The sequence below is a fragment of the Salvelinus namaycush genome, chromosome 19, assembly GCF_016432855.1.
Source record: "Salvelinus namaycush isolate Seneca chromosome 19, SaNama_1.0, whole genome shotgun sequence".
NCBI classification, from domain to species: domain Eukaryota; kingdom Metazoa; phylum Chordata; class Actinopteri; order Salmoniformes; family Salmonidae; genus Salvelinus; species Salvelinus namaycush.
The window spans coordinates 27,219,152-27,243,385 of NC_052325.1; the positions used below are offsets into that span (position 1 = coordinate 27,219,152).

Consider the following 24,234-nt stretch of genomic DNA (forward strand, 5'->3'; position numbering starts at 1 on the left):
TTTTTAAAATACATCTCTCTCTGTAAGACTGAACAATGGCAGCATGGCCCTGATCGCAGCAGGAAACACTTCCAGGGCAGAGTTTATCAAACACCTGAAGAGATACAACAGTGTAAACAATCAGGTGAGGTCACCAGGTCACCCTTCCTTCCTTACACACCTAAATGCACCCATGTACTTATGCAGTTACACATGCAGGCATATATGCGAACACACACACACACACACCCACACAGACAGACACACACACACACACACACACACACACACACACACACACACACACACACACACACACACACACACACACACACACACACACACACACACACACACACACACACACACACACACACACACACACACACACACACAGAGGAAGTCCTGCAGTCACTTATGGAGTTAGCTTCCATACAAGTTTAAGTGGAATTAGCATACTGTCAAATTAATCGCTGATTGTCAGATTTCCCTAAAACACTTTTCAGGCTTATATAGATTAGTCCATTTCAGAGGCCTGTAGCCTGCCTGTCCCCATTTTCCATCCAACACAATCTAATCTAAGCATGTTTGTTAACCTACATTCTAAATATACAGTTGGAGGTATAGGGTGCTGTACGACGCGCTGACTGTGTGATAGTTAGAGAGGACTTCATCATTTCTATGCTGTCCGTCTTTCCGGGAGAAGTTCTGACTAATGTTTATGTTATTGGGCCATTTCCCATGAATACAAGCAGGAAATGGAAATTATTCAATTATGACTCAGACAAACAAACAGCCCGGAGTTTATTTATAGTCTGACTTCTATTGAATTTTTTTTATTTGATTTGAACGATGTCTGGGATACGTCTGAAAAACGACTCTTGAAAAATCAATTTCCAGATGGGAAGTCAGAACACATAAACAAGTTGAGGTTGGAAATGTTCCACTATCATGTCTAGACCCAGTGCTCCATGTCCTCCTCCATGTCCTCCTCCATGTCCTCCTCCATGTCCTCCTCCATGTCCTCCCTGTTTACTTCATGAACAAAAGATATGATGGGGGGTTCATATGTACTATGTTCATGGTTACGGTGGCTTAACTGAACTGAACTGTTGTCGAGGACAGGATGGAACCTCTGTGACCAGGGTCATAGATGGCGTCATTACTGTGTAGGGAATTGTCTTGTTGGGGATGCTGTGCATCATTGCCCCCTAGTGGTTGGAGTTGCTACTGACTGAGACGATGGTCTTGTTCGCTCAGTCCTTCTTTCCTCTATTCCTCGCCTCCCTCTCAAAGCTTATTGGAGGTCCTAGGGAGGGATGTTGGATCATCCTTGTATACAATTGGACAATAATATAATCTTCTTCTTCTCCTCCTCCTCGTCCTCCTCCTCCCCAGTTCAGTTTCTCCTTCGTGGAGACGCAGACGGTGTGGGCTGTGAGGCTCCGCCCCCGCTCTCAGAGCAGCTGGTCTGATGACATCGCTGAGGACAATGGAGAGTATGACTCTAAGAACACGCCCATCATCTCCTCCGAGGGGGCCTACCCCTGGAATGTAGACGGAGACCTATTGGAGGTGCCCTCAGAGCTGCTCATCAGGTACAGCTCCTGTTCTTGACCTGGCCCAAAGCCCCCCATGATCCTAGATCAGCAGCCCTACTCTGAGACGCTGTGTGAACACTGGCCGATGTAGTAGGTATAACTCTATCCTTTAGCTGGTCTAAAGCCCCATAGCAACTACACTGTCAGATAGACCTTCAACCTGGATACAAACCCTGTCTCAAATAACATGTTACCAAGGCAATGACCTAACGCTGCTCACTAAGTATAGCTCTACCTGTAATCTCATGGTCATATTACTCTGGGTTTAATTTACACTCCTCAAAGACAGTTCTTAGAGGTCATGTTCAGTGTAATTTAACCATTAGTCTTTTTTCGATCATATATTTAAATTTAAAACCGGTATCCAAGAATTGCTTCACTGAAGTAGTAGTACTGTTATGTCAGTCAGATATGGGACATTTAAAACCTCTGTAACTGATTCATTTGTTTTACCACCAGGTTACATCCTCAACTCCTGACCCTGTTTGTTTTACCACCAGGTTACATCCTCAACTCCTGACCCTGTTTGTTTTACCACCAGGTTACATCCTCAACTCCTGACCCTGTTTGGAGTGGACATCGAGGAGGCAGAGGAGGCACACATCAAGTGCAGCTGCATTTAACACTGTATGTAGAGCGGAATCGATACCTTTTAAAGCTGTCTAAAGGGTGGATGAGTCTATACACATACCAACCTCCACTGGCATTGCCACAGAATGTAACATACAGTCTTTCCTACTGTGCTTTACAAGAAACTGTCTTCAGTGTATAGACTGTCTACAGTTTAAACTATCTACAAGAGAGGAGCTTTTACACACAACCTAAAACTATGTATGTAGCACAACCTCAGTTTGCACTATCACTGAATGTCACCTACAGGCTTTACTACTGTATATCTTTGAATGTTAGACGTCAAATAACCAAATGGAGGACAGACAGGCACATTAAATAGAAAAAGTTGATTTATATTAAAGCAAAGACAACATAATAATACATTCCAGTGCACAATTACATCAATTATCAGACCAAAGTGAAATGTGTTGACAAACGAAATGTTATCTATCCATTTTTACACGCCACACACTTATTTATTAAAAATTATTTCAATTTATAGAAATGTGGAATGTGCCCCCTTTATTTTTGGTCATGAAAGGTTGACTCCCTGAAATTTCAAGCAGTAAAAACATGTTACTCTTCCGCATGCATCACCATCATCATAGCCTACCATCTCTCCAAAACCTGAATGTTCCAATCCCTTACAGCTACAGTAAGAACACAGAATCCATTGAATCCAAAGATTCCAACACAAATCCAAAGGGATGAAAATGTTCCAAAAGGTAAGGCCAGTGTTCCGTGTGTTCCATTTGAGGAACGTTTGAGTCATTTCTGAAGAACAAGCTCTTTCATTTTTCATTTCTGACTGTGTTGGAAACTTCTGCTGCCATGGTGTAGGAGTTGCTGGTGTATGAGTTGCTGTCGTACGCACACATTAAAATGCATACACGCAAACGCACGTATGCACACACACACACACACACAGGGTGCTGTCCCCTTGAGGAGTGGCATGTGTCATTCAGTGAGTGAGTCAGTGAACAGATGCCTTTTTTCACTGATGACACTTCCCTGACCTCCTCATCCTTCTGTTACCTTCAGTTCTACATTATAACCATTAAACCTTCTGTCCCATTCACTCCATAAGCTGGTGAGCAAAAATACAAATTGAAGAATAAAAACCTATGCAGGGTGCAGGTACTGGTGTTACCGGTCTGCTACACTGTGTAACTCTGTGTTGTTGTCTGTGTCACACTGCTTTGCTTTATCTTGGCCAGGTCGCAGTTGCAAATGAGAACTTGTTCTCAACTGGCCTACCTGGTTAAATAAAGGTGAAAAAAAAGAACACTGGGCACGTAACTTTTGCAGAGTGTGAGATGCTCCTATTCATTTCTATGAAACATGGGTTTAGGCTGTACGGCTCGGCAGAGGCTCTCGCTGGGTCTCACAGATCAACCAGAACAAATGTTCCTTCTTTCAATCTGATGGTTTCTCAATAGTGACACTAGTTTCACAATAAATGTGTGACAGTTTGAGGCTGTTTCCCCTCCCTACCCATAGCATGAAGATACAAAAGGAAATGTTGTTTAAAAAGAGTGATAAAGAAATATATATATATGTATATATCTATATACACAGTATATACACACCTAATGAGGATAGATTTGGCATATAGATGTGTATATATCATTATATACAAATATACTTCCTATCCATAGAGAAAAGCTTCAGCAGTGCATTCATACATTTTTTGTACAGCAGACACAATCAATGTGCGACAGAATCCAAGTAGTCAGGTATGTGAGAATGTTTTGCTACGCAAAATGAGCGGTTCTTAATTAATGGACAGGCACAGAAAGTACCTCCCTGTTTCACACTCTGTTTTGGAGCGTTTTCTTCTGTTTCATGCCTACTGAACAAGACCATGGAATGTTCCGCTTCATATCCTGAGTTCTTGGTGGGGAATAAAAACAGGAATGATAGGCCTGTTCTTGTGAGGTCACATAGCCTATGTTTTAATGTACATTCCACGTACGCAGTCCAATGTTTTATAGTCTCACTGCACCAAGCCCAGAGGTAAAGTGCAATACATTTGTCCCACTGACAACAAAGTTTAAGTTTTTCCTCTTGCATGTTTTAGAGAAATTACAACATTTTGTTGATTCCTAGATTCTGAGCCACAAATGTTTGAATTGTCCTGCAGTTCTTTCCCTTGGGTTTGGATGATCTCAATCAAAATGGGCCTTTTAGTAGAGAAGCTGTTCCCCAGCAGTTAGTTCATCTTGATGTATAGAACCATTCTGTATTAGTACACTCTTAGGATATACTCTCAGTCTTCTCACTCTTTGGTACATAGTCCCAGCTATCCCTCCTGATCTCCTTCTTAAACTGCCTCTTGAAGAAACCAGCCTGGGAATGAAAGAACAAGGTTCAGTTTCAGATAAGAAGGAGAGGGAAAAGAATGCAGTGTGTTTGTATGCCGTTTTGTGTGTAGTGTAAAAGCTGAAGGTGTCGTACTGACCTTCCAGAGGGCGAAGATGAGCAGGGCCAAGATCAGGAGTCCCACCAGTAGACTCCCTACAATGATGAACCCCTCCACTGCTGCCTGAGGCTTCTGGTTGAAGCGGGCCTCCAACACAACCTGGAACATCAGAATGAAATAAAACGTTTATTTCAGTGCACTAGTGTTACATTGTACATCTATGACCTGGAACATCAGACAAGGTTGCAAATGTCCTGTCATTTCCACTGCTGTCCTAACATGGACACTGTACATTCCAGCGTTTTATAATAGTAAGGCACTCGGAGGTTGCATAGGCAATTTCCTGACACTTCTTAGCCCTACCAGGACATTTGTATTTGTATTTATTATGGATCCCCATTAACTTCTGCCAAGGTAGCAGCTTCTCTTCCTGGGGTCCAGCAAAATGAAGGCAGTTATACCATTTGAAAAACATTACAATACATTCACAACACATTAAGTGTGTGCGCTCAGGCCACTACTCTACTACCACATATCTACAACACAAAATCTATGTGTGTGTATAGTGTGTATGTTATTGTGTGTTTGTATACTTGTGTCTGTGTTGTGTTGCTTCACAGTCCCCGCTGTTCCATAAGATGTATTTTTATCTGTTTTTTTAAATCAAATTTTACTGCTTGCATGAGTTACTTGATGTGGAATAGATCTCTATATAGTACTGTGCGCCTCCCATAGTCTGTTCTGGACTTGGGGACTGTGAAGAGACCTCTGGTGGCATGTCTTGAGGGGTATGCATGGATGTCAAGTAGTGATGAAGTCAATCTCCTCCAATTTGAGCCAGGATAGATTGGCATGCATATAATTCATGTTAGCTCTCTGTGTACATCCAAGGGCCAGCCATACTGCCCTGTTCTGAGCCAATTGAAATTTTCCTAAGTCCCTCTTTGTGGCACCTGACCACACGACTGAACAGTAGTCCAGGTGCGACAAAACTCGGGCCTGTAGGACCTGCCTTGTTGATAGTGTTGTTAAGAAGGCAGAGCAACACTTTATTATGGACAGACTTCCCCCCATTTTAGCTACTGTTGTTTCAATACGTTTTGACCATGGCAGTTTACAATCCAGGGTTACTCCAAGCAGTTTAGTCACCTCAACTTGCTCAATTTCCACATTATTCATTACAAGATTTAGTTGAGGTTTAGGGTTTAGTGAATGATTTGTCGCAAATACAATGCTTTTAGTTATATAGGACTAACTTATTCCTTGTCAGCCATTCTGAAACTTACTGCAGCTCTTTGTTAAGTGCTGCAGTCATTCCAGTCACTGTAGTAGCTGACGTGTACAGTGTTGAGTCATCCGCATACATATACACACTGGCTTTACTCAAAGCTGATTGGTTGGCTATTTGAGCCAGTAAAGGGGGCTTTACTATTCTTAGGTAGCGGAATGACTTTTGCTTCCCTCCAGGCTTGAGGACACACACTTTCTAGTAGGCTTAAATTGTAGGCTTAAATTCAAGATATGGCAAATAGGAGTGGCAATATCGTCCGCTATTATCCTCAGTAATTTCCCATCCAAGTTGTCAGACCCCGGTGGCTTGTCATTGTTGATAGAAAACAATATTTTTTTCACTCACTTTACGGAAATCAAAATTACAATGCTTGTCTTTCATAATTTGGTTAGATATACTTGGATGTGTAGTGTCAGCGTTTGTTGCTGGCATGTCATGTTTTTACTATCGTTCTTTATATCATTTATCTTTGTGTCATAGTGTAGTTTCTTCTTTTTATTCAGTTTAGTCACATGATTTCTCAATTTGCAGTATGTTTGCCAATCGGTTGTGCTGCCAATTTATTTGCCAAACCTTTTGCCTCATCCCTCTCAACCATACAATTTTTCAATTCCTCTTCAATCCAAGCGCATATAAGAGTTTTTACTGGAATAAGCTATTTTAGTAACTAGAATAAACAATTTCATAAATGTGTCAAGTGCATGAACTTGGACTTGACATGGACTTGAGTGATCTCCATTGTGGAACAGTGACATGCTATCCTCCAAAAGATTACTGCATAAGGCCAATGTATCACTGCTGTATAGGCCTATCATTTCTTACCTGAGCGATAGGGGTCTGCTGTAATAGGATGGTGTGAGGGTCCTCCCTTGGTGATGTGATGATGCCAGTACTCTCTATCAGCATCACTCCATGACGACCCTGAGGAGAGGGAGGGTAAGATTTGATTTGATTACATTAGAACACTTTAATATCCTCAATGAAGAAAGGATGATTCGTGTTACCATTTTAAGAGATTTGAAAGTGTAGCATTAGTGAAGTGTTTACCGGTGTGAGCTGTAGAACGGTGGGGTTGAGCTTCACTTCCATCTGAATGGTGGCTTCTTTCCCAATGTCCATGTCTCCTAGTCTACACACCAGAGTCAGGCACAGGTCGTCTCCGTGAGCACAGAACTATGGAGAGAAACAACACTATTGTGATTTCATTTTAAAACATCAACATCAGTGGAATACAGCACTGCTACACAATGAGGTTAGGGCCAATTCCATTTAAACTCAGGAAGTAAACAAAAATGTAAATGCTCCTCATTTATAAGATGAGAGGAAAATTAGAATTCCAATTAATTTACTTCCTGAATTGACTGTATCAATATGGAATTGACCCCAACACTGCTACATACATTATAGGAGTAGGAGAGGGAGGTATCTACCATTTTGCGTTTGCTGGTTTTGGAGAAGAAGAAGACCAGTTCCTTGATTAAAGAGGACTGTGGCACCTCACAATCATCTTCTACTGTGATGGAGCTGTTTTTAATGGAGCATTCTCCAAGAGAGGTCTAACAGAGGAGGAAAGAAAATAAGTTAGATATTGGTGATTATAAACTGGGTGGGTCGAGCCCTGAATGCTGATTAGCTGAAAGCTGTGGTATATTTAAGCAATATGGCCCGAAGGGGTGTGGTATATGGCCAATATACCACGCTAAGGGCTGTTCTGGACACAGCCCTTAGCCGTGGTATATTGGCCATATATCACAAACCCCAGAGGTGCCTTACTGCTATTATAAACTGTTTACCAACGTAATTAGAGCAGTAAAAATAAGTGTTTTGTCATACCCGTGGTATACGGTCTGATATACCATGGCTGTCAGCCAATCCGCATTCAGGGCTCGAACCACCCAGTTTATAATAGACTGTATACCATTGGTATGACAGAAATGTACTATTTAATGGTCTAATTACGTTGGTAACCAGTTTATAATAGCAATAAGGCACCTTAGGGGTTTGTGGTATATGGCCAATATACCACAGCTAAGGGTGGTATTTTTCATCAATCAATCACACACTTACCTGAAAATCTGCAATGTGGAGTAATCTGTATGGATATGGTGATAGTATCTTGGGAATATCAATCTCAAATTCCGTGTTGAGAGATTTGCTTGGACCGATATTGACGACCTGTCAAGGCACACCGATACAATATGTCAGTATAAACTCAGGCAGTCAGTCACTCAGTCAGTCATTCAAATACTCCAACTAGGCTGTAATGATCACATCAGTTTCTGTTAGAAAACAATGCTAAATTGTATCCCCATGGTACATACCTTGTAAGTGTAGTTGAATGTCTCTGTGTAGCAATCAACTGGAGTAGGCTCCTGGTCACCAAATACAAAGGATGTTGGAGTAACAAACCTGCAAGGGAGATCAGTAATTAGCTTATGAAGTACAATAAGAAATGTTTATATATACTGTCAATGAAGAGCGAGGAACTGTCTTTGTTACTGTAAATAAATGTCTTACCCATGGACGCTTACATCCACGCCATATCTCAACGGTAACATCAGAGTGGCTGAGTTGTCATGCAGAAGATCCTCGTTTTCATAATTGTCTCTGGAAAAGACAATGTCAGAAAAAACAAGAAATGATCTATTTGGATTCCATTTCATATTAATCAATTTGATATATTGAAAACAAAACATTTAAGCACATTTAAGCACCAATGCCATTATACTGTTGGAGGAATTCAACTCAAAGCCAAAGACTTTCCAAACATCAAATGTTGCAGAACTTCACATTCCTAGTGTTTCTCAGAGTGAGGCCAAAGCATACCTTCACGCATCACATGACACTTGAAGATGGTTTTCAGAGGTGTCATGCCCATACGGGCACAAGGACACGTGTCCCCTCAGATTTCTCCTGTTTTTAAAATGTTCAGATGTTAAAGTAATGACTAAGCTTCATAATTATTTCTAAAAGGATTTGTCAGTGGTATTTTGTGGAAGGGGCACACTGACTGGACCAGGCAAAGAGTACCCCCCCAGTAAGTGGTTCCTTCCAAGGTGCACTATCGAGCAAAGATATGTATGCAGACAGTAATGCTAGTGGAGGAGGAGAGAGAGAGTCACACACAGCGTTTGATTTGATTTTAGCTGCCGGTGATGGGCAGGACTCGCAGGAGGTGTTTGTAAATTAATTTGATCAAGCTATGTAGCCTATTGAGTCCTTCTTGATGAATAAATAAATAATAAAACAAAAATGTCCCAACCTCATAACTAACTACCAATCAAGTTAAAGTAGCTAGTCTATCTTAGCTGACATGCCTGCTGGCAAGACTTTAGAAAAGAAAACAATTGCTTTATTAATGATTGGGTTATGATACTATGTACCAATGTAGCAGTTGTACTAAACCCCTACGGCATAAAGGTTCTTAAATATTCAATGTGCCTCATTAATTAAAATTACAATTGAACAGGGAAAGAAGTATGCTTCGATAACCTATGCAGAAAAAATATACATCTTTTTTACATAGAACTAGGCATAACGATCATGGCTCTAGATTGCAGGAAAAAGCTGTTTCAGCTGTTAGAAAAATGTGCCATTCTCTGAACAAAACTCGGAGCAAGGAATGTCTCCAGTTAAGTGTTACCAGATATGAACATGGAGTGTTTTAGAGTGTTCTGAAACTTTTAAACATTCCAAAGCTTTTCTTTACACAAACAACAAAACAGGGGCCGCCTACACAACTATACAACTATGTAACAACTACAGGAGGAAACCAAGAGAGGGAACCTGCAGCACCCTCTGATTTGAATAATTCAGGTCACTGGGACCGTGTTTCCTGTTCCCCTAGCAACAGAACAAACACATACACTGAGTGTACATTTTTTTTTGCTGAAATTGGTTGAATGTCCTTTGGGTGGCCTCCCGGGTGGCGCAGTGGTCTAGGGCACTGCATCGCAGTGCTAGCTGCGCCACCAGAGTCTCTGGGTTCGCGCCCAGGCTGGGCTGGGTTCGCGCCCAGGCTCTGTCGCAGCCGGCCGCAACCGGGAGGTCCGTGGGGCGACGCACAATTGGCATAGCGTCGTCCGGGTTAGGGAGGGTTTGGCCGGTAGGGATATCCTTGTCTCAGTATGTAAAAATGTAATAAAAATGTATGCACTCTACTGTAAGTCGCTCTGGATAAGAGCGTCTGCTAAATGACTAAAATGTAAAATGTAAAATGTGGTGGACCATTCTTGATGCACACAGGAAACTGTTGAGCGTGAAAAACCCAGTGGCACCTACTACCATACCTCATTCAAAGGCATAGCTTTCACCTGGATTCATCTGGTCAGTCTATGTAATGGAAAGAACAGGTGTTCCTAATGTTTTGTCCACCCAGTGTCTCATTGGGCTGTTTTACGATCCGTCTGTTTGGTTTGATAAGGCTGGCCAGTAGCAAGACGTCACCGACGGTGTAACAGGACGTCAGTTTAAAAAACGTGTCATTCGATTATTTCATGTATTTTGGAGAAAGATTGCGTTCGTGGGTTAGGGGATCTGTGCTAAGGTCAGAAGTAGTGTAAACAAAAGTCAAAAGAAAGATTATGACAAAGACCTAGGGTCAAAACATTGCACTCAATAACACTGCAGGCGCATCCAGTGTGTGGGTATCTATCTTTCTTTTATGGGTCTGTACTTACCCACTAGTGTTGATGGATATGCTAATGTCACCAGCACTGCTACTCTGGTTTACATCCAACAGAAAGCTGATGTTCACCTGCAGAAAATACAGAAATTCTGATTAGATAGCAAGTAAGATATTACCCTCTTAAACAGCAGTTTATAAAACGCTGCCTTTAAAAGAGCAGCAGCATTGGCAGCAAACAGAAGATATGGGTCTGGATACCCACTGGGCACACACTGGTTGAATCAACATTGTTTTCACGCCATTTCAGTAAAATTACGTTGAACCAACAAGGAATAGACATTGAACAGGGCAATCTGATGTAATTTAAAAAAAAACTGTAATCAGTTAGTTACATTACCAGCAAAAATATTGTAATCAGATTACAGATACTTTAGAAAAACTAGTTGATTGCTTCTTGGATTACTTTTAAATTCAGAAAGGATGTTTGGAAAAAAATACATTAAGACACCTTTCTGTTTTTCTCAATGACATTCAATTCAGATTTTAAAAAGGTGTAATAAAAAAAAAAAATTGCTCCTGATCGAGAGACCACTATGATGACACACTAAATGCATTTGATGGGTCCTTTTTGTCTTCTTCTAATGCATTTTAAGGGAAGGTAATCCAAAAGTAACTACAAGTAATCAGATTACGTTACTGAGTTTGTGTAATCCAAAAGTTATGTTACTTGTTACAATTTTAGACAGGTAACTAGTAACTGTAATGGATTACATTAAGAAAGTAACCTACCCAACCATGACGTTGAATTTATGTCTGTGCCCAGTGGGGTAATTAGTTAAAGTATCCAGTGAAAGTATCCAGACCCAGATTAATAGAGTAAAATTGGAGTAACATGGAAGTAAAGTTTGAGTAATTTTGGAGTAACCTTGGAGTAATATTAAAGTAACAGAGTAAGGTTGGAATAATGGTAGAGTAGCATTATAGTAAGGCTGGAGTAACAGTAGATCAAGGTTGGAGTAACATTAGAGTACGGCTGGAGTAACATTCGAGTAAGGTCGTAGTAACAATAGAGTACGGCTGGAGTGACAGAGTAAGGTTGGAGTAACATTAGAGTAAGGCCGGAGTAACAGAGTACGGTTGGAGTAACAGTAGAGTAAGGCTGGAGCAACCGAGTAAGGTTGGAGTAACAATCGAGTAGGGCTGGAGTAACAGAGTAAGGCTGGAGTAACATTAGAGTAAGGCTGGAGTGACAGAGTAAGGCTGAATTAACAGAGTACGGCTGAAGTAAAATTAGAGTAAGGCCGGAGTAACATTAGAGTAAGGCCGTGGTGACAGACAAAGGTTGGAGTAACAGTAGAGTAAGGTTGGAGTAACATTAGAGCACAGCTGGAGTAACATTGGCGTAAGGGTGGAGTAACATTAGAGCACGGTTGGAGTAACATAAGAGTAAGGTTGGAGTAACAGAGTAAGGTCGGAGTAACAGTAGAGTAAGGCTGGAGTAACAGAGTAAGGGTGGAATAAAATTAGAGTAAGGTTGGAGTAACAGTAGAGTAAGGCTGAAGTAACAGAGTACGACTGGAGTAAAATTAGAGTAAGGTTGGAGTAACATTAGAGTAAGGCAGGAGTAACATCAGAGTAAGGCTGGAGTAACACTAGAGTATGGCTGGAGTAACATCGGAGTGAGGCTGGAGTACCATTAGAGTAAGGCTGGAGTAACATTAGAGCAAGGCTGGAGTAACACTAGAGTACGGCTGGAGTAACATTGGCGTAAGGGTGGAGTAACATTAGAGTAGGGTTGGAGTAACATAAGAGTAAGGTTGGAGTAACATCGCAAGGCTGGAGTAACAGTAGAGTAAGGCTGGAGTGACAGAGTAAGGCTGAAGTAACAGAGTAAGGCTGGAGTAAAATTAGAGTAAGGTTGGAGTAACAGTAGAGTAAGGCTGACGTAACAGAGTACGGCTGGAGTAAAATTAGAGTACGGTTGGAGTAACATTAGAGTAAGGCTGGAGTAACATCAGAGTAAGGCTGGAGTACCATCAGAGTAAGGCTGGAGTACCATCAGAGTAAGGCTGGAGTAACATTAGAGCAAGGCTGGAGTAACATTATAGTACGGCTGGAGTAACATTATAGTACGGCTGGAGTAACATTTGAGTAAGGTTGGAGTAACATTCGAGTAAGGCTGGAGTAACAGTAGAGTAAGGCTGGAGTGATAGAGTAAGGCTGAAGTAACAGAGTAAGGCTGGAGTAAAATTAGAGTAAGGTTGGAGTAACAGTAGAGTAAGGTTGGGATACGGCTAGAGTAACATTAGAGTAAGGTTGGAGTAAGTTTGAGTGTTGTGCCTACAGTACCTTGGCTCCAGAGCTGAAGTACAGGTTCCCAACACTACAGTCCATTCCTACTATTGTCTTGTTCTCCTCTGAAATGTCACAGCTCACATACTTCTCCTCCTGAAAATAATAACAGATAATGGGAGTGTTGTGTAATTTATTACAATCCAAGAGTGCATAGATTCACTTGATTCATAGATTCACTTGATTCATAGATTCACATGATTTTGTGTGTTTCTTTGAATTGCACTGCCACATCGTCTAAATTACATTGGTGATTATGTGAGAAATGTAATAACTGCTACTTTGAGTAATCAATAAATCAATCAAACACGTACTGCATCAAGGACTTTGATGTAGTGCAGGTTGGAGGGGAAGCGTAACTGGAGCCTGGGGAGGAAGGCATCATCTCCAGCGTTCACCAGGGTTGTGTTCAACATGATGGTCTTCCCATTACCCAATGCAAAGTACTGTATGTTGTTGTGTTTCCTGCAAGATTAACAGTTTTAGGGGCTGGATTGAATAGGGCCCTATGTATAAAACTGGAAGGCTGTCGCCCCATACAGTACCAGTCATAGGTGTGGACACACCTACTCATTGTAGGTGAATAAGTAGGTGTGTCCAAACTTTTGACTACCTGTGACTACAGCACATCTGTGCTATAACCCCAATGAATCCCATCCATCGGTGTGGTTTACTTGAATTGACTTTAGTCATACAAAAAAATAACATCTTATTTCATATTTTGATAGACTTAAATCATACAACTTTCCATAAAGTGCCAGAATCATGGTTTCAGAGGAGAGCAGACTAAACAGTCACAGTCACGGAAACGTCAGAATGGACCTGTTATGCAGTCCTGTAGATTTCCTGGCTTTGGAAATGTGACCATGAGTAAACATGTACAACAATCCCCCCTTAATGAAGTCAACTGGAGAGTATTGACATCATGGGCACTACAGTCAACACCTGATTTTTTCCCCACAGAAATATTATTTGTTTCGGGATGCTGTAATGAATTTGTAAAGTAAACCTTCAATAGCTCAGTTTTGTCCACAGAAGAGATAAGAAATAGAAAGTAAAAGCTTCAAGACAAAAGATTGTATTACAAAGAAAACACCAACATATTCTAATTGAATATTTATGCTAAATGCTACTTACTGTGGTAAGACCAGGTATGCAGAGACCTGCAGATTGGTTGAACAGTTGGCCAATGAACAGTACCGAGCAAACTCAGTCTGGAGAAGGAAGGTTACTGTTAGATGATGATGATGCGTTCACTGAAAATACAGTAATGTATCCTCTAATATACAGTAACTACCATACATGGATGTAAGTGGAGAACTCTACACTCTTAGAAAAAAGGGTTCCAAAAGGATTCTTCGGCTGTCCCCATAGGAGAACCCTTTTTGGTTCCAGGTAGAACCTTTTTGGGTTCCATATAACACACTCTGTAGAAAGGATTCTTCAAGGAACCCAAAAGGATTTAACCTGGAACCTTTTAGGTTCTACATAGCTAGTTTTTTTCTAAGAGTGTAGCATCGGTTCCCCGGACATAGATTAAGCCTAGTACCCGGACTAAAGAGCAATTTCAATGCAGGGAAATTCCCACTGAGTATGATTTTTAATTCTAGGACTAAGCTGAATTTGTGTCTAAAAGAATTGGTCCTATTCTCCTAACCATGCAATATGAGTGGATAGATGTAAGAGACTCACCTTATTGGCTACCAGGTTGCTGTGCCCCCCTCTCTGCTGCAGGATGGGTTTCAGGGCTGGGAATATTCTGGATGCCCGGTGACGGACAGTGTGCTGTTTGAGGGCGTACGTCGCCTCAAAATGGATGGGCGTGAAGATATCCCGGACATCTTTCTAAAAAGGAAAGAGATACAGAGAATGGAAGCTTTCATTTACTGTACATACAACCTAGAGGGGAGCTTCTGGCTTGACTGTGCTAATTGACTGTTCTTGTGTAAGTTATTGTGGGGGCCTGTCTGTGCTCTGGCACAATGTTACAGTGTCATGTGCTGTCTGTCCCACTGAAAGAGCTGCAGATGTCCCACTGCAGATGTCCCAAGGAGCCTCTGCTCTCCTCTCCCACACCTGCCTTTAGCTCAAGGGACATTCTGAGATACAGTTTTTATTCAAGACAAAAAATATATATTTTTAGCTGTTGCTGCTAAATTGTTGCTAATTGCTGCTACGTTACAATGTTATGAAACAGAAAGAGAACTGCTAAACATTTCCACGACTGAATTATTGAATACACTGTCAAATAAAGCATGGTATCTATAGAACAAGACACTTGAATGGCTCTTATGTCCCACCCTCTCTTCTTTTATCAGTGAGCAGACATAGTAGCTAGAAACCAGTGTTTCATTAGCCATGCATGCACAGCTTTCTCCACTCTAAGAGGTTTAGTTTAACCACAAACTGAGTAACTGTATGGTGGTGTTCTCTCTCAATGTAAAACCACTCACCAGAGCCCATTCATTAACATACAGGAGCTTGGCAACACAGTGCTGATCATACATACTGACTCATGTGTACTGTACAGTATTTGAGTGGCAAAATAAACCTAAAACACATCTAACCATTACATAAGAATTACTCTATATCAAACCTTTAAGATGCATAAAGTATGAGGGGGATGTGTGAGAGTAAGACAGAAAAGACAATGCAAAAGCCCCTGAGACAGTATTTTTATGTAACTAGGCAAGTCAGTTAAGAACAAATTCTTATTTACAATGACAACCTACCGGGGAACAGTGGGTTAACTGCCTTGTTCAGGGGCAGAATGACCCATTTTTACCTTGTCAGCTCAGGAATTCAATCCAGCAACCTTTCAGTTACTGGCCCAACGCTCTAACCACTAGGCTACCTGCTGCCGTATTAGTCTCACTATATCCCTATGTGACCTCAGTCATAGTCACATTCCCCTACCAGTCCCCTGTACTATCCTACTGCCACATCTGCTGTTTATAACATTCATTACATTTACATTTTACATTTTAGTCATTTAGCAGACGCTCTTATCCAGAGCGACTTACAGTAGAGTGCATACATTTTATTACATTTTACATACTGAGACAAGGATATCCCTACCGGCCAAACCCTCCCTAACCCTACTGCCATGACCCATTAATTAAACTTTAAAAATACATCAAATGTATAGTTACACAAACACTCACACACACACATTTTGATTTCCTCTGACAGATAATGACACTGGTTTATGGTCTCCAATAACTCCATCTCTAGCTATTAATAAGAAAAAGCCAGTATGGTTCAGCTCAAAGAGAGACTTGAGAGTCATCCATTAATTAGTGAGTGGGTTTAAACATGAGCTAACTTAGATGGCCCTGATTAGAAGAGAGAATGAGGGAAGAGTCAGGAGGGGCCCCACCAAACACCTGGAACATTACACACACACATGCACGCATGCACACTGGGGCAGCAGGTAGCCTGGCGGGTAGGAGCTGACTATGTAAAAATATGTTGTTCTCCCCTTGAGCACGGCAGTTAACCCACTGTTCCCTGGGCGCCGATGATGTGGATGTCGATTAAGGCAGCCCCCCGCACCTCTCTGATTCAGAGGGGTTGGGTTAAATGTGGAAGACACATTTCAGTTGAATGCATTCAGTTGTACAACTGACTAGGTATCCCCCTTTCCCTAATCCTACACACACACTAAATCCTCCCTACTAGACCCAGTCCCTATTTTATTACCCTTCAGATCACCATGTTCCCTCCCATGTAAAGTGATAGGTCATTTGGAACTTCCCAATGTCACCATGCATACGTCTTACTAGCTCTTCTTTATCAGGCCTGACTGAATGAGTCGCTGCTTGGTGACATATACAGTGCCTTCAAAAAGATTCACACACCTTGACTTTTTCCACATTTTGTTGTGATACAAAATGCGGTTACAATAGATTTAATTGTCATTTTTTGTCAACAACTTACACAAAATACTCTGTAATGTCAAAATGGAAGAAAAAAAAACGAAATGAAAAAAATGAAAAATAAAACAATAGTACAGCTATGGTCTATTTATTGCCTAACCTCCCTTATCTTACCTCATATAGACTTTTCTATTGTGTTATTGACTGTATGTTTGTTTATTCCATGTGGAACTCTGTGTTGTTGTTTGTGTCGCACTGCTTTGCTTTATCTTGGCCAGGTCGCAGTTGTAAATGAGAACTTGTTCTCAACTGGCCTACCTGGTTAAATAAAGGTGAAATAAAAACATATCAAAATTTTAAAAAATCCCTATTTGGTAAAAGACCAAGTCCATATTATGGCAAGAACAGCTCAAATAAGCAAAAAGAAACAACAGTCCATCATTACTTTAAGACATGAAGGTCAGTTTAATAGGGAAAATTTCAAGAACTTTGAAAGTTTCTTCAAGTGCAGTCGCAAAAACCATCAAGCGCTATGGTGAAACTGGCTCTCATGAGGACCACCACAGGAAAGGAAGACCCAGAGTTACCTCTGCTGCAGAGGATAGGTCCATTAGAGTAAACTGCACCTCAGAAATTGCAGCCCAAATAAATGCTTCACAAAGTTCAAGTAACAGACACATCTCAACTAGAGGTCGACCGATTAATCGGAATGGCCGATTAATTATGGCCGATTTCAAGTTTTCATAACAATCGGAAATCGGTATTTTTGGGCGCCGATTTGCCGATTATTATTATTATTTTTTATTATTTTTTTTCACACCTTTATTTAATCTTTATTTAAATAGGCAAGTCAGTTAAGAACACATTCTTATTTTCAATGACGGCCTAGAAACGAGGCAGAACGACAGATTTTTAACCTTGTCAGCTCGGGGGATCCAATCTTGCATTGATTACATTGCACTCCACGAGGAGCCTGCCTGTTAGCGAATGCAGTAAGCTAAGGTAAGTTGCTAGCTAGCATTAAACTTATCTTATAAAAAACAATCAATCAATGACTGTCATTGCTCCAATGTGTACTTAACCATAAACATCAATGCCTTTCTTAAAATCAATACACAAGTATATACACTGCTCAAAAAAAGAAAGGGAACACTTAAACAACACAATGTAACTCCAAGTCAATCACACTTCTGTGAAATCAAACTGTCCACTTAGGAAGCAACACTGATTGACAATACATTTCACATGCTGTTGTGCAAATGGAATAGACAACAGGTGGAAATGATAGGCAATTAGCAAGACACCCCCAATAAAGGAGTGGTTCTGCAGGTGGTGACCACAGACCACTTCTCAGTTCCTATGCTTCCTGGCTGATGTTTTGGTCACTTTTGAATGCTGGCGGTGCTTTCACTCTAGTGGTAGCATGAGACGGAGTCTACAACCCACACAAGTGGCTCAGGTAGTGCAGCTCATCCAGGATGGCACATCAATGCGAGCTGTGGCAAGAAGGTTTGCTGTGTCTGTCAGCGTAGTGTCCAGAGCATGGAGGCGCTACCAGGAGACAGGCCAGTACATCAGGAGACGTGGAGGAGGCCGTAGGAGGGCAACAACCCAGCAGCAGGACCGCTACCTCTGCCTTTGTGCAAGGAGGAGCAGGAGGAGCACTGCCAGAGCCCTGCAAAATGACCTGCAGCAGGCCACAAATGTGCATGTGTCTGCTCAAATGGTCAGAAACAGACTCCATGAGGGTGGTATGAGGGCCCGACGTCCACAGGTGGGGGTTGTGCTTACAGCCCAACACCGTGCAGGACGTTTGGCATTTGCCAGAGAACACCAAGATTGGCAAATTCACCACTGGCGCCCTGTGCTCTTCACAGATGAAAGCAGGTTCACACTGAGCACATGTGACAGACGTGACAGAGTCTGGAGACGCCGTGGAGAACGTTCTGCTGCCTGCAACATCCTCCAGCATGACCGGTTTGGCGGTGGGTCAGTCATGGTGTGGGGTGGCATTTCTTTGGGGGGCCGCACAGCCCTCCATGTGCTCGTCAGAGGTAGCCTGACTGCCATTAGTTACCGAGATGAGATCCTCAGACCCCTTGTGAGACCATATGCTGGTGTGGTTGGCCCTGGGTTCCTCCTAATGCAAGACAATGCTAGACCTCATGTGGCTGGAGTGTGTCAGCAGTTCCTGCAAGAGGAAGGCATTGATGCTATGGACTGGCCCGCCCGTTCCCCAGACCTGAATCCAATTGAGCACATCTGGGACATCATGTCTCGCTCCATCCACCAACGCCACGTTGCACCACAGACTGTCCAGGAGTTGGCGGATGCTTTAATCCAGGTCTGGGAGGAGATCCCTCAGGAGACCATCCGCCACCTCATCAGGAGCATGCCCAGGCGTTGTAGGGAGGTCATACAGGCACGTGGAGGCCACACACACTACTGAGCCTCATTTTGACTTGTTTTAAGGACATTACATCAAAGTTGGATCAGCCTGTAGTGTGGTTTTCCACTTTAATTTTGAGTGTGACTCCAAATCCAGACCTCCATGGGTTGATAAATTTGATTTCCATTGATAATTTTTGTGTGATTTTGTTGTCAGCACATTCAACTATGTAAAGAAAAAAGTAACACAAGCAATGGACATTAGACCGGTGGAAATCTGTCCATTGGTCTGATGAGTTCAAATTTGAGATGTTTGGTTCCAACCAGTGTGTCTTTGTGAGACGCAGAGTAGATAAATGGATGATCTCCGCATGTGTGGTTCCCACCGTGAAACATGGAGGAGGAGGTGTGATGGTGTGGGGTGCTTTGCTGGTAACACTGTCTGTGATTTATTTGGAATTCAAGGCATTCTGCAGCGATACGCCATCCCATCTGGTTTGCGCTTAGTTGGACTATAATTTGTTTTTCAACAGGACAATGACCCAACACACCTCCAGGCTGTGTAAGGGCTATTTGACCAAGAAGAGTGATGGAGTGCTGCATCAGATGACCTGGCCTCTACAATCACCCGACCTCAACTCAATTGAGATGGTTTAGGATGAGTTGGACTCCAGAGTGAAAGAAAAGCAGCCAACAAGTGCTTAGCATGTGTGGGACTTTTGAAAAAGCATTCCTCATGAAGCTGGTTGAGAAAATGCCAACAGTGTGCAAGGCTGTCATCAAGGCAAAGGGTAGCTACTTTGAAGAATCTCAAATATATATATAAATACAGTATATATATATAAAACACTTTTTTGGTTACTACAGCGGCTTGCGAAAGTATTCACCCCCTTGGCATTTTTCCTATTTTGTTGCCTAGATTTTTGGGGGGGGGGGGGGGGGGGGGGGGCTGTATCATTTGATTTACACAACATGCCTACCACTTTGAAGATGCAAAATATTTTTTATTGTGAAACAAACAAGAAATAAGACAAAAAAACAGAAAACCTGAGCGTGCGTAACTATTCACCCCCCCAAAGTCAATACTTTGTAGAGCCACCTTTTGCAGCAATTACAGCTTTAATAATGGGAATTGATGGAAATTTATGTAAAAATGTATCACTAGCTACTTTAAACAATGCCACTTAACATAATGTTTACATACCCTACATTACTCATCTCATATGTATATGTATGTACTCTATATCATCTACTGCATCTTGCCATCTTTATGTAATACATGTATCACTAGCCACTTTAAACTATGCCACTTTATGTTTATATACCCTACATTACTCATCTCATATGTATATAATGTACTCAATACCATCTACTGCATCTTGCCTATGCCGTTCTGTACCATCACTCATTCATATATCTTTATGTACATATTCTTTATCCCTTTACACTTGTGTGTATAAGGTAGTAGTTGTGGCATTGTTAGGTTAGATTACTCGTTGGTTATTACTGCATTGTCGGAACTAGAAGCACAAGCATTTCGCTACACTCGCATTAACATCTGCTAACCATATGTATGTGACAAATACAATTTGATTTGATTTGAAGTATCTTGGGAAATGTCTCTATAAGCTTGGCACATCTAGCCACTGGGATTTTTGTCCATTCTTCAAGGCAAAACTGCTCCAACTCCTTCAAGTTGGATGGGTTCCGCTGGTGTACAGTAATCTTTAAGTCATACCACAGATTCTCAACTGGATTGAGGTCTGGGCCTTGACTAGGCCATTCCAAGACATTTACAGTTGAAGACGGAAGTTTACATACACCTTAGCCAAATACATTTAAACTCACTTTTTCACAATTCCTGACAATAATCTGAGTAAAAATGCCCTGTCTTACGTCAGTTAGGATCACCACTTTATTTTAAGAATGTGAAATGTCAGAATAATAGTAGAGAGAATTATTTATTTCTGCTTTTATTTCTTTCATCACATTCCCAGTGGGTCAGAAGTTTACATGTACTCAATTCGTATTTGCCTTTAAATTGTTTAACTTGGGTCAAACGTTTCCACAAGCTTCCCATAATAAGTTGGGTGAATTTTGGCCCATTCCTCCTGACAGAGCTGGTGTAACTGAGTCAGGTTTGTAGGCCTCCTTGCTCGCACATGCTTTTTCAGTTCTGCCCGCAAATCTTTTATGGGATTGAGGTCAGGGCGTTGTGATGGCCACTCCAATACCTTGACTTTGTTGTCCTTAAGCCATTATGCCACAAGTTTGGAAGTATGCTTGGGGTCATTGTCCATTTGGAAGACCCATTTGCGACCAAGCTTTAACTTCCTGACTGAGGTCTTGAGATGTTGCTTCAATATATCCACATAATTGTCCTCCCTCGTGATGCCATCTATTTTTGTGAAGTGTACCAGTTCCTCCTGCAGCAAAGCACCCCCACAACATGATTCTGCCACCCCCATGCTTCACTTGGGATGGTGTTCTTCAGCTTGCAAGCATCCCCTTTTTCCTCCAAACATAACGATGGTCATTATGGCCAAACAGTTCTATTTTTGTTTCATCAGACCAGAGGACATTTCTCCAGAAAGTACGATCTTTGTCCCCATGTGCAGTTGCAGACCATAGTCTGGCTTTTTTATGGCGGTTTTGGGGCAGTGGCTTCTTCCTTGCTGAGCGGCCTTTCAGGTTATGTCGATATAAGACTTGTTTTACTGTGGATATAGATACTTTTGTACCTGTTTCCTTCAGCATCTTCACAAGGTCCATTGCTGTTGTTCTGGGATTGATTTGCACTTTTCGCACCAAAGTACGTTCATCTCTAGGAGACAGAACGTGTCTCCTTCCTGAGTGGTATGACGGCTGCGTGGTCCCATGGTGTTTATACTTGCGTTCTATTGTTTGTACAGATGAATGTGGTACCCATACATGATGCAGCCACCACCATGCTTGAAAATATGGAGAGTTGTACCTACTGATGTGTGTGTTGGATTTGCCACAAATAAAACACTTTGTATTCAGGACAGAATGCATGTTTAGGTTAGTATTTTGGTGTAATTAAAATGTTGTCGATCCATCCTCAGTAGTCTCTTATCACAGCCATTAAACTGCATAATTGTTTTAAAAACCCCATTGGCCTCGTGGTGAAATCCCTGGTTTTCCTTGGTTTTCTTTCACTCCGGCAACTCAGTTTAGAAGGAGGTCTGTATCTTTGTAGTGACTGTGTGTATTGATACACCATACAAAGTGTAATTAATAACTGCACCATAATCAAGGGGATATTCAATGTATTTTTTACCAATCTACCAATCGGTGTACTTTGATATGAGGCATTGGAAAACTTCCCTGGTCTTTGTGGTTGAATCTGTGCTTGAAATTCACTACGTGATTGCGGGACCTTACAGAGATAGGGTAGTCATTCAAAATTCATGTAAACCACTTGTATTGCACTCAGAGCGAGTCCATGCAACTTTTTTTGTGATTTGTTAAGCAAATGTTAACTCCTGAATTTATATAGGAAGTCCAATTGAGGTCCGAAGACCTCTTTCCTAAGGAAGACCTGGAAACACCTATCAGTGGTTACAGCTGTTGACCTCTTGACCCCTAACCTTTGAATTCTAAACCCTGACCTCTGACTCACCCTCATGAAGGCCTGGTGGGTGACGCAGGTCAGCTGGTCGTGTCTGGCCTTGACTTGCCCTGTCGTAACGTTGGATGTCCCGTTGCCGTGGAAATGGAAGCGGGAGGGGAAAGACTCCTTGTGGTGTGTGTCGGCTGTCAGGTTATACTGCAGTTCTATGGGAGGGAGGGAGGAATTAAGGGAGAGAGGGAGGGAGAGAGGGAGGGAGGAAGGTAACAGTATTTAGTTTCAGAGAGTAGAGTTCGTATAAACCAGGGCCACAGAAATACATAGACCTAGAACCAACCTCACCCCAGCATCAACCTCACCCCAGCATCAACCTTGGCCCCAGACTCAACCCCAGTCCCAGACTCAACCCCAGTCCCAGACTCAACCCCAGTCCCAGACTCAACCCCAGCCCCAGTCCCAGACTCAACCCCAGCCCCAGTCCCAGACTCAACCCCCAGCCCCAGACTCAACCCCAGCCCCAGACTCAACCCCAGCCCCAGACCCAGACTCAACCCCAGCCCCAGACTCAACCCCAGCCCCAGTCCCAGACTCAACCCCAGTCCCAGACTCAACCCCAGTCCCAGACTCAACCCCAGTCCCAGACTCAACCCCAGTCCCAGACTCAACCCCAACCCCAGTCCCAGACTCAACCCCCAGCCCCAGTCCCAGACTCAACCCCAGCCCCAGTCCCAGACTCAACCCCAGCCCCAGACTCAACCCTAGCCCCAGTCCCAGCCCCAGCCCCACCCCAGTGTATCTATCAGGACAGGGCTGTGCCAGAGTCTTCTTGCTGTAACGGACACTTTCACCAAAGGAATGCTCTGCATTCTTTTCAGGTTGGGTTAACATACTGGACCAACTGCCCCAGGCCTCAGGGACTAGTGATAATATGGAGAGACTGACAGAGATAAGGAAACAGAAAAGGGTTGTCTTGGACACAACAGTGTTTTCTGTCAACCAGTCCAGGGCAGAGGTTTTCATCACTATTTCCTAAGAGACACAGGAGACTAGACATTGTACATTATACCATTTTACACATACAAACTAGTTGCATAATTATGCTCGCAGTACTATAGCACGGTTACGAAATTAGTTTTTGGTCACTATTAAGTACACACACTAGAACCAAAACTGGCGTTTGTTTGTTAGTGCCACTGCTGTGTATATAACCTTCACTAATGTAACGATTAACACAGCGCAAATAGACCGGTTGGTTTCGCAGTGCAGGGCTAAGAGGGAGCCAGGGGCACAGAGAGAGGGTCTGCTCACCTATGAGTCCGTTGTAGCGTCGAGCGCGGACCCTAAAGCAGACTGTCACGTTGATGCAGACAGCAGGAAGACCGTTGTCAGAACACAGAGCTACAGAGCGGTTCACACTGACAGGCAGGGGCATGGAGGCCTCAACCACTACCACCGGACGAGTCCTGTTGGAGGGCAACAACAACCAATCAAC

General features: G+C 42.4%; 2 protein-coding genes across 2 annotated transcripts in view; one reads left to right on the forward strand and one right to left on the reverse strand.

The window, feature by feature from the left end:
- cerkl (ceramide kinase-like) overlaps window positions 1-2,904 on the forward strand; it is an 81,758-nt gene extending 78,854 nt beyond the window's left edge. Inside the window, exons 11-13 of the mRNA XM_039014712.1 lie at window positions 28-124; window positions 1,378-1,577; window positions 2,122-2,904. Of these exons, the coding sequence (XP_038870640.1) occupies window positions 28-124; window positions 1,378-1,577; window positions 2,122-2,203 (379 nt within the window). The 3' untranslated portion in view covers window positions 2,204-2,904. The remainder of the gene's footprint in view (window positions 1-27; window positions 125-1,377; window positions 1,578-2,121) is intronic.
- Window positions 2,521-24,234, reverse strand: part of LOC120064267 (integrin alpha-4-like) — a 45,631-nt gene continuing 23,917 nt past the window's right edge. Inside the window, exons 14-28 of the mRNA XM_039014711.1 lie at window positions 24,051-24,205; window positions 22,794-22,948; window positions 14,577-14,729; window positions 14,022-14,098; window positions 13,199-13,349; window positions 12,882-12,980; window positions 10,585-10,661; window positions 8,423-8,512; window positions 8,227-8,314; window positions 7,973-8,080; window positions 7,336-7,461; window positions 6,953-7,078; window positions 6,728-6,826; window positions 4,654-4,773; window positions 2,521-4,541 (exon numbers count right to left, since the gene is read on the reverse strand). Of these exons, the coding sequence (XP_038870639.1) occupies window positions 4,449-4,541; window positions 4,654-4,773; window positions 6,728-6,826; window positions 6,953-7,078; window positions 7,336-7,461; window positions 7,973-8,080; window positions 8,227-8,314; window positions 8,423-8,512; window positions 10,585-10,661; window positions 12,882-12,980; window positions 13,199-13,349; window positions 14,022-14,098; window positions 14,577-14,729; window positions 22,794-22,948; window positions 24,051-24,205 (1,717 nt within the window). The 3' untranslated portion in view covers window positions 2,521-4,448. The remainder of the gene's footprint in view (window positions 4,542-4,653; window positions 4,774-6,727; window positions 6,827-6,952; window positions 7,079-7,335; window positions 7,462-7,972; window positions 8,081-8,226; window positions 8,315-8,422; window positions 8,513-10,584; window positions 10,662-12,881; window positions 12,981-13,198; window positions 13,350-14,021; window positions 14,099-14,576; window positions 14,730-22,793; window positions 22,949-24,050; window positions 24,206-24,234) is intronic.